Genomic DNA, 10,934 nt, shown 5'->3' with positions numbered 1-10,934 from the left:
TCACGAATGATAGATTCCTCATGGCTGCCAAGGTCACAGTTTAGAGAGAATTCTCGGAGACATCCGTAGAATTCTTCGACCGGTTTCTTTTTAAGTTGTTTTCGGGTTCGGAAAGTATAACGATAAAAAGTTATATTCCTCTGCCTGGTGAAGACCTTATCGAAACTCTCCCAACGGTCCTTTGTAGATATCTGATCAATTTGAGTAGTTGGTTCCTGAGAGCCAAATATTCGACGGCCTTCCATACCAAGACTAAGGTAGGTGAGCGAGACCGCTTTGGTGTCACAAAACTTCCATGGTCTATCACCACACAGTATTCCCGTCACTTCAATCATCTAACACTTGTTAATCCATGAATTCTTGAGTTGTTCATTCCGAATTCCGCGGTCTCGTTCGCTTTGAGTGGTGCTATTGTCTACATCTTCCTCGTAGATGGAATCAAGAGGGAGAGTAACTTTATCTGGTGGTTCTTCTGGTAAGGTATCGATCAAAATACCCTCCGTAGCAAGTGTAACCAGTTTTAAAATTATTCTCCACCGTTCCCATCTCAACGGGTGTTCCAATGTCGACCGCTCCCAAAAGGGTTCTATTTCTTGCAGAGCACGTTCTTTAGTTGTTGAGTGCGCCATGTGATATCCCTTACTACTGAGATACGTATTTAAGCCAAAAGTACGTAATAAATTAGTGAAGATAGATCCGAGGTGCGAATCTACTGTATTCGGTGAACTGCAGAGTGACAGCTCTCAATTTCGTCTGACAATAGTGTTACAAACTCAGCTCTATTTTTTGACGTAGAATTCTGTCTCGAATCCTTAGTGAACTATTCTGTTGTCAAAACTAGAGAGATTGAGACCAACTGAAATTCAGAGAATTAGTGATGAGTATGAAAAGAACTCTTTAGTAATAAGTGCTAAAGTGTGAACATACTCAACAATTGACTTTACGGTCGGCGGTAAAATTTTACCTATGTGAATGTATAATTTTTTATCTTAACTAGCACAAGGACAACTGATGATTTGGTACACTTTATAAGTTTTGGTACAACCGTACCACACCCAATTAACCGCCACTACCTGTTATCCTATGGTTAAGAGTCGAATGATCACCCCCCTTTCTTTACGTAGGTATTATATACTGCTAACGTTGCTGTTCGTCGAAAACGCAGGTCAATTGAAACGACTCTGTCCAGTGATAGGCACTGGGTGATTCTGAGATGTTTTATGATATACAGTAAAGATTAAATTCGTGGAATTAGAGGTGGGGGTCGGAGGGTTTATCTACAATTGTTTTGTCTACAAAAGGTGATCTGATTATTGACAAGGTGTCAATTTTTTCTCTACTGTTTTTGGTTTCTGCAAAGCCAAACTAGCTTTATCTTTCCCAGGTCGAGGTGGCCAGACCGAAGTGACCCTTATCAGACGGTCTTCGAGCGCACAATTGTTCCCAGTGCGCGACCTCAACCTCGGATAGTAAGATCATGATGCATAAAAGTTGCTATTTTAGTGAAATTCAAAATTTCAGAAAAGGAGCGTGCAGTGCCCAACCTACGTCATTACAATTGTATACCTAACATTTTTTTTGGTAAAGAGACCCTCATAATGGCGCCTTGAGCTAAAGCATCTGAGCCTCAAAATCCTATTTCTCTTCATTAGTATTTATAGTACAATGGTTATTTTATTTCTTAAATTGCTATTTCTCTTCATACTGCTTGCGTCTTCTCAATTCCGTAGAGTTAAAATCAAATAAAGTTGCTTTAATAAGCTTTCTACTTGAACTCAAATGACTATAGTATAAAATATAACGACTGTCAAAGAACTTAGAAACATTTTTCTCAAAGGCGTTAGTAGAACAATTTTTCTTTAAAATTTGCAAAACAATCGAGTTTTCATTATATACAAAATTTAATATTGTTAAAGAAGTCACGTTCAAAGGTTTCTTCCTTTTTGTTTATTTGCACAAATAGTGTTTATGATCACTGAAGTGCCAGCTTAATTCTTGCATGATGACTTGTATCACCAGTGACAACATAATTCAAGGATTGCTGTGGGCAGTTGACTAGATTTATTGATATTTTGTATATAATTTAATTCTTCCCAACTGGTGAAGGTCTATGGTAACGTCAGTGTCACAAAGTATGATGTTTGGAAATTGAAGCGTATAATGATTTGAGTTAGTGAAATTCAAGTGCTACAATTGATGGATTACCGGTAAAAAGGCTCTTTCTTTTAATAGCAAAAATATTTGACTTGTCTATCATACACTTTGGGAACATATCGTTCATTTGTAGATCCTTCCTACTGTTCACACTGTCTCCATCCTTCACTCTGTCCAAATCCAACTCAAACACTGAACACTTCTTTTCATCTAATGGGTTGTCACCCACAAACAGATATCCTTGTGCACTCTTCTGTGTCTGTCTCTTCCCTTCCTCAACTTCATCGTAATCATCAGCATCCTCATCTCTATCTTCTCTTGCCAACCACACTAGGTCCAATATGCCTCTTGTATCCATTAGAGTGATGTGTTTAATGTGAGTTGCTCTCCTCTCTTCTACTTCATGTTGTTCACTCTTTCCACTCTTTGTCTCTCTCTTGTTCTCATTCTTCTTCTCTGTTTCCTTCTGTTGGATAGAATCTCTCTCATCCAATGACACAACTGCTACTCTATTACCACTTGTCTGTACTATCAAGTGACTCCCAATGTAACACATAGAGAAGAATGAATAATAATCTCTCTCAATATCAAGTGTGACTCTGTGAGTGCATCTCTCTTCACTGTAGATGTACACACACTCCCATCTATACACTTTATCACTATCATTATGTAATATAGTGACAATGGCCAGTCTGTTACCACATCCTCTCAATACCCACCTATAACCCTCTGTGCGTTGTTCCTTGATGAGAGAAGTGTCAATCTCTCTCTCCTCTCTCAAGTCACTCTGTCTCAACACACTCACTCTGTATCTCTTGTCATTCTTGTTTAGTATAACAGCATAGAGAGTGTTGTCACTTGTCATTGCTATTCTACACAACCAATCTGATTCATCTCTTCTCACTTCTTTCCAATCCAATGTGTGTTCTAGTAACAAATTGTTTCTTTCACTGTTTATTCCCATTACTATCACTTCAGAGGAATACGTAAATAATATTTGTTGACTATTCGAGTTGTAAACTGCAAATAGACACCAAATCTCTTCCTCAGACACAAAGTTACTTCTCATTGATTTCAGTTTTTTTCTCTTTCCGTTCACTCTCTGTGACGTCACGGCCCCACTTGTACCTTGATATCCACTAGCCTTAGGTGTCTGTTTGCTTGTACCCTTTTTCAACTCTTTATCGCTACCTTCAGGTTGCAACAAATTTACCAGCCTATCTTTAATCAATCCAAACTGTTCATTTATTTCTGTCTGCAGAGAATCTACAGCTTTCTTCTGCGTGTCCACCATTTCTTTCACAGTTTGTGCGCGATTCATCAACTCTTCATTATTTGTCGACTTCATCACTTCCTCGTGTCTCTCTTCCAACTCGCAAACATTTTTAAGAAAGTTGTTAAACTTGTTCACAGCGTCGGTAATTTGTCTCTTATAGTCTTGGATTCGATCACGGACTTTATTTTGGGGTTCCACAATGAACTTAAACAATGTAATCTGATGTTTTTTTTCGTCTCTGTGATCAAACTCCCAACAAGATCCGCATATGGAAACATTGCAATTTTTGCAGAAGTATTGCAGTTGTTGTTTGTGTTTCGAACAGTCATTCTTTGATGAGCTTTGGGACAATTCTTCGTGTCCTAAAACGGCACGAGAAATTAGAGCTTATGAAGGAGATTATTGACCTAAACAAAGACATTAAACTTTACAATAAATTGCCTTAAAATTGCCATAGTTAGTTACCGTAACGGTAATGTTAAAATTCCCTTAACTTTTCCTTAATTAAACATAAATATCTACCCCAAAATTTAAGGTAAGTTAGGGTAAAACAAATAAGGAAAGTGAAAGCAAAGTTATGGGAATTTTACCGCTACCGTTAAGGTAATCAATGAAGGTTTTTTAAGCAAGTTAGAGTAAAGTTTAAGGTCCTTGTTAAGGCAGTGAAACCATAATTTTTCAGGTAAAGTCAGGTAAAGTGGCGGTAAAAGATGCTGCGAGTTAAGGCGAGTGAACGTATGTTCAGGTAAAGAACAGGTAGGGCAAATCTACCGGTTAAGGTTTAGAGAATTTCAGGTCAAATTACCTTAAGTCGGTCAAGGTAAGAGCCACCATGTCAAAAATATTTTCCCCCAACCAATTTAAGAACCGACCATTGTAAAAACCATTTCCGGCATGCTGTAATATTAGTAGTACCATTTACACCATGGAAGATCGGGGGGTTGTCATCCCATGTAACAGATAGGGTTGTCCTGAGGACAACCCAACCTTTTGCATTGGTAAGGACAACCCACCCTTTTCATGCGCTATGACAACACAACCTTTTGCATGGGATAAGACAACCCAACCTTTTACATGCAGGGACCGCCGTACCTTTTACATGCAAAGACAGTCAAATTATTATCCAAACATTCCCCCCCCCTCCATTGAGGCAATTATGATGACAAGGGGATTAAGGGATTGGTTTAATGTCAAGAAAATACCATTTCTGAAATAGTGCGGGATGACAACAATTGCCGTTTATTCAATCGATTGGAATGTTGACTGCAAGAGTGGTTGTTTTTGACGTTGAAGGCTTTCGTAGCAAAAAATCTGGTTTTATTATAAAAGAGCTAGCCATAACTTGCAATAACTACACGGATACAATTTCATTCTCACCTCCGCACTCATTCAATTCTCTTACTTTGAGTGAACAAAAACCTTATCAGTGGGTTTATCTCTATGGCAAAATATCTCTATGGTTTGGATTGGGAGAAGGGAGATTATCCATACTGCTATCTACAGCAAATTCTTCAGATTGTTGTGCTTCGATTTACTCTATCAGATTTTTATGCGAAGGGTGTAGAGAAAACTGATACGTTGCAAAAAATGCTTCAGAGAAAAATTTCAAACCTTGAGGATTTGTTATGCCCCAAAATTGAACATTTGAGTTTCTATCAGGAGACCCCAAATTTTGACTTGCATTCAACAACTTGCCCAAAACGACAAAAAAACAAACATTGTGCGAGGAAGATGGCCCAATTGTTCTACTACTGGCTGATCCACGAACAACCGTCGACTGAAAAAGACAGCACCGTATGTACTCTCAGTGAATTTGTCTCCAAACTCGATCGTTTACAGTTGCTTAACGGCTGAAAATCAATTGAGTGTTACATCAGTCAAGGAGAAAAAAATTGACAGTCGGAGACGAACTGCATTGAGGAAACATCAAGTTGTTTGCACTGGAACCGAAATAGAACCTTTAAAAAAATATCTTTCACTTTTAGAATATTTTCAACTGTATCATGTCTATGAAAGGAAAAATGCAGAAAATGGATCTAACTCCTTTACCTATGCCCAAGAGGTCAGTTCCGGTGCAAGTGCCTCTGAACGATGACAATCTACCTGAAGAAATCAAGCAGCTTGTAGATCAAGGTTGTGTGGATTCAGTTACGTTTTACGGGATGTAGTATGACATGAAAGCAAGCTACACAGTTGTCTACAAAAAAGAGGACAAAAATTCTCATTATACAAATTACGAATTTTTTATACTAGACGAACAAAACTAATAGTCATGTTAATTTATAAAATTATTTATTTTGTTTGAATTCATTTTTGAGAAAACGTTTTCTCCATGAGTTCAACTGCGGATCAGTTAGATTCGGGAGGTGGCATAACCGATTTAGTTTTTGATGAGAATCAACAGAAAAAAAGATCTTGGACATTTTGCAATTCAAGAGTACCACGATCAGAAGTTGTTTATTTTACTAAAATTTTAATTATTTTTTTTCTTATTGCATTATCTCTTATAAAGTTGAAATTTTTTCAATTGGATTGCGAGGAGTCAACATTTTGGTTTTCGCTCCTTTTTTGCACAGTTGGCTACGCACTTCCAAACCCAAAACTATGAATGAAATTATTTCAACCAGCGATCGACTTTTTATGGGAAAACTGCAAAACTCTTTATGGCAAATCTTGCTGTGGAAAAACTGAACTTATTTTCAAATTGTTACTACATAACACTTTTTCACCTAAATTTCAATCAATTTCTTTTCTATCAGCATGACCAATCAAAGTTTGAGTTCTTAGAGAGAAAACTGAATATTCAAATTAAAAAATTTGCAAGCTTCGAAGTTGACTCAGTGTTAGAAAACTGTCTTCTTGTTTTTGATTATTCATTTGAAAAAAATGACAACGATAAAGAGTTTTCAAAACTTGTCGTCACAAACTGCAGGTCGTCACAAAAATATAAGTGTTATTAAGCACAATTTATTCCAACAAAGCAAGTGGTCGAGAACAATCGGCTTGAATACAACACAAATCGTTTTATTAAAATCACCACGTGATGTCCAACAAATTGGTTTAATTATTCGACAGCTCTACAACACACAATTTCTTTAAAAAAATTACGAGCTAGCTACCAAACAGCCTTTTGGTCATTAATTAATTGATTTAGACCCAAAGATATCGGACGTTTTACGATACTGCTCGAACATTGTGCCACCAGGACCATCAATTTTCTACTTACCATCTGCAATAGCCGTAATAACAAAACTAACAAATGAAACAGAGAGAACCATGTATGCTGCGGCAAATGCTTCAGTAAAGCAACATCAACTTAGAAAAAAGATAAAGACAGCTTCTAAAAACTTTATTCAATTTCTTTGCGAGTGTTTTCTCAACGTAGTCAACGGTAATGTTTTTATTAATACAAAACCAAAAAAATTCACCAAAAATCAGTTCAAAAAATTTTATCCAAACAAACAGGTTTGAGGGAAAAGAAAAAAATTCTTGGCAGAGAATCAGAACTGTTAAAAAAAGTTGATTTTTCCTGTTATTTCTACCTGATGAAATCATAATGCGTACAGAAGAGTCCATTGTATTTCCAAAACGAATGTTCATTACGAAGCAACCCCAAAAAAGCGAAATTATTGAAAGCCCACAATATAAAAACAAAGCTATTCAGTTATCATTTATGCAACGAAACAAGCTAATAAATGAAGAGGATGTAGGAAAAACGGATAGAGTGATCCAAACAGATCCAACAAAGAATGAACGAGATGTAGATAAAGCAGAAAGAGTGGTCCAAACAGATCCAACAATTTTCGACGAGGAAAAAAAAATTGGAGGCTTCTAGTGATGACAGTGAAACGGATCCAATTGTTACAAAAAAACCAACAGTTGAATCATTTGAGTCGATAATAAAAATCGTTAAAATAAAAGATGGTCACAATGTGAAACGTGCAGAAATAGTACTTGATTTTATTCTCCAATCAAACCAAATCTGTATTGGGGAAGAGAGCCAACTAATTTACATTGACAATAAACCCACGGATGTACAATTTTCATCTTTTTTGTATAATTTGCAACAACCAACCAAAAAAAAATTGATCAAGAGGCATAATCAAGAATCTTGATGGTTTTTGGACTTCAGCCTGATCCCGTCTCAAACACTTACGCCAAGCAAATATTGGAAAGCTATGAAAACGAACATGATTTTTTCCCAACGCAACAAAGTCCACAAACAGGACGCGGTACTTCAATACGAACCACAACAGAAAAAAAGAAAAAAAAACGAAACGACAAAGCAAAAAAAAAGGCCCATCAGAAAACGTGGTCTCGTTTCGTCTTCTGAGAGAAAAATTTTAGAACAACTGTACTCAAGAGGTCCTGCATCGTTTGGAAGCTCAAAACGATCACAAAAACACAGCAAAATGTCATTAGCAAAAGTCAAGTCTGATTTAGATACCAAGCCGTCCTTCACAAAATACCGCTCGATTCGAATGCAATTTCCCAGACTTAAAGTTATTGTGAAAGATATCAATGAAATTTGATCATTGGATTTAGCATATGTTGACAACTTTGCAAAACACAATCGGGATGTTAAGTACTTTTTGGTAGCAGTTAATAAGCAATCCGAGAAAGTATGGGTTGATGATGGAACATAATTTCTCGGAGCTTTCAAAAGACTGTGCAACTCACGAGCAATTCATTTGTATAGCATTTTTAGTGAAAAGAGTTTTTTTCTGCCAAACGAAATATTCGTTCGCTTCATCCATAGGTACCTTGAAGAAAAATGGACTTTTTCCTACATTGACAAATTAGATGCCTTTGTGAAAACAATAAATTCACGTGTTAACCGGATAACTAAGCTCACACCAAACAAAGTTACAAAACAAGACGTACCGCGGCTTGTGTCCTTGAGTGCTGAAACAACTGTTTCTCAAAAACCTCAAATTTTGTCAGAATGTCAAAAAAAAATCTTTCAGAGAGGGCTTCGAACAATCGTTTACTGACAAAACTTTTGAGATAACACATATTCCGACATTATTTCCGCCATCATATTCCCTCATTGATCCAAACAAAGAACAAATAGAAGGAAAATTTTATCAATCAGAATTGCAGTTTGTTCGTGAACGGAGAGAGGAAAATGAGTAAAAATCGCTTTGACGATGAGTTCACTGTGCATGTTATTTCATCAGCTTCTGTGCAAATATTTGTGTCAAACACTCTGGCTTCTTTTCGAAATTTTTGCAATGAAGAAATTCAACTCTCTGATGACTGGAGGGTGGCTCTTAGTGAAATAATTTTTCCGACAAAAATTGAGCACGTCGTGAAAGGAGATTTAAAAGCATACAGTCTTAAGGGATACGAAGACGCAAAAAATTTCGTCAGATGCTAATGTCATTTTGCGACCCTACAATGGAGAAAAACTGTCCATCAAAAAACAAACAGGAGGACAAGCGCGGCACTTCCAACCACGCCCAAGGAAACAAATTGGAAGCCGTTCAAATAAGTTAACAAAACAGCGAAAAACTTCATTCATTTCAAAGCCAAGAGCTCCAAAAAAAGCCGATCAGATTTTTTTGCAAAGGTGAAAGATGATCGCTAATTTATTACCAACTGAGGCAAGTCACAGTTCCCTCGATACGTTTGAGAAACCATCCCTCTTAGTAACATTTGATGGAAGTTTTTGTCAAAAACTGGGCCCTGTGTATAGCCCCAATAGACCAATGTTGGAATTTAAAGTAGCTGGCGATAGAAAAAGCTTTATTGATTAACAAAAAATACTCCTCGAAGTCAAATGTAAAATTGTTCTGTCGTCCGAAGCCAAGTTAAAATATGACGGTATAGCTGCTGCAGTTGTGACTGAAACTGACGCTCCATACTTTTTCAATAATGTGCTGCCTTCACTGTTCTCTGACTGCACAGTGTCAGCCAACGGACTAAAAATATCGAATGCAAAATGGAAATTATGCTCACAAAAGTTTCATTGAGATTTCACACAACAAAGACGCAAAAAACACTTGGTTAGCTTGTCAAGGCTATGCGTATGAGGAATATCTGGGAGCCTTATCAACTTCGAAGTAAATAGAAGAAAAGCTTTAGTCAGACAGTCAAATGATTGCACGTTTTACGGAAAGGTTGCAATCGACATTTTCACATGTGACAGGCATCTCATGAGTGGTGTAACTCATCGGAATGTTTCGTCTTCTGAGAGAAAACTTTAGAACAACTGTACTCAAGAGGTCCTGCATCGATTGGAAGCTCAAAACGACTACAAAAACACAGCGAAATGTCATTAGCAAAGGTCAAGTCTGATTTAGATACCAAGCCGTCCTTCACAAAATACCGCTCGATTCGAATGCAATTTCCCAGACTTAAAGTTATTGTGAATGATATCAACGAAATTTGGTCATTGGATTTAGCATATGTTGACAGCTTTGCAAAACACAATCGCGATGTTAAGTACTTTTTGGTAGCAGTTGATAAGCAACCCGAGAAAGTAGCTTTCAAAAGACTGTGCAACCCACGAGCAATTCATTTCTGTAGCACGTTTGGTGAAAAAAGTTTGTTTCTGCCGAACGGAATATTCGTTCACTTCATCCGTAGGTACCTTGAATAAAATTGGATTTTTTTTACATTGACAAATTAGACGACTTTGTGAAAACAATAAATTCACGTGTTAACCGGATAACTAAGCTCACACCAAACAAAGTTACAAAATAAGACGTACCGCGGCTTGTGTCCTTGAGTGCTGAAACGACTGTTTCTCAAAAACCTCGCTCTTTTGTTGGAGATTTTGTCAGAATTGTCGAAAAAGACAAATCTTTCAAAGAGGGCTTCAAACAATCGTTTACTGACAAAATTTTTGATATAACACATATTCCGACATTATTTCCGCCATCATATTCCCTCATTGATCCAAACAAAGAACAAATAGAAGGAAAATTTTATCAATCAGAATTGCAGTTTGTTCGTGAACGGAGAGAGGCAAATGAGTAGAAATCGCTTTGACGATGAGTTCACTGTGCATGTTATTTCATCAGCTTCTGTGCAAATATTTGAGTCAAACAATCTGGCTTCTTTTCGAAATTTTTTCAATGAAGAAATTCAACTCTCTGGTGACTGGAGGGTGGCTCTTACTGAAATAATTTTTTCGACAAAAATTGAACACGTCGTGAATGGAGATTTAAAAGCATACAGTCTTAAGGGATACGAAGACTCGCAAAAAATTTCGTCAGATGCTAATGTCATTTTGCGACCCTACAATGAAGAAAAACTGTCCTTTATGACTGGCAATTTTGACAATGTTAATCAATTTCTTGGTACTATCAAACGAACAGTCGGAATACTCAATTTTTCGTTTCGAGAAATCAAGAGTACTGGAAAAAAAGGAATAATTTTTGGTAAATATGAAGTAATCACTTTTCCTAGTGAGGAAATACTTAGCATTGTGGGCTGTACGGGAATTCCAGATAGACGCGGTGTACACATTGGTTGCAAAATGGGTACAGTTACATCA

General features: G+C 37.0%; 1 protein-coding gene across 1 annotated transcript in view; it reads right to left on the bottom strand.

Annotated features, from left to right (window-relative positions):
- Nucleotides 1–1,842: 1,842 nt before the first annotated feature.
- The window catches only part of LOC142346261 (uncharacterized), a 41,931-nt gene continuing 32,839 nt past the window's right edge, over nucleotides 1,843–10,934 (bottom strand). The window contains exon 3 of the mRNA XM_075398775.1: nucleotides 1,843–3,792. Within this exon, the coding sequence (XP_075254890.1) occupies nucleotides 2,171–3,792 (1,622 nt within the window). The 3' untranslated portion in view covers nucleotides 1,843–2,170. The remainder of the gene's footprint in view (nucleotides 3,793–10,934) is intronic.

Source organism: Convolutriloba macropyga, chromosome 9 (assembly GCF_964194025.1).
Source record: "Convolutriloba macropyga chromosome 9, txConMacr16.3, whole genome shotgun sequence".
NCBI classification, from domain to species: Eukaryota; Metazoa; Xenacoelomorpha; order Acoela; family Convolutidae; genus Convolutriloba; species Convolutriloba macropyga.
The sequence above is the reverse complement of the archived record's forward strand: the minus strand, read 5'-3'. Positions and strand labels throughout refer to the sequence as shown.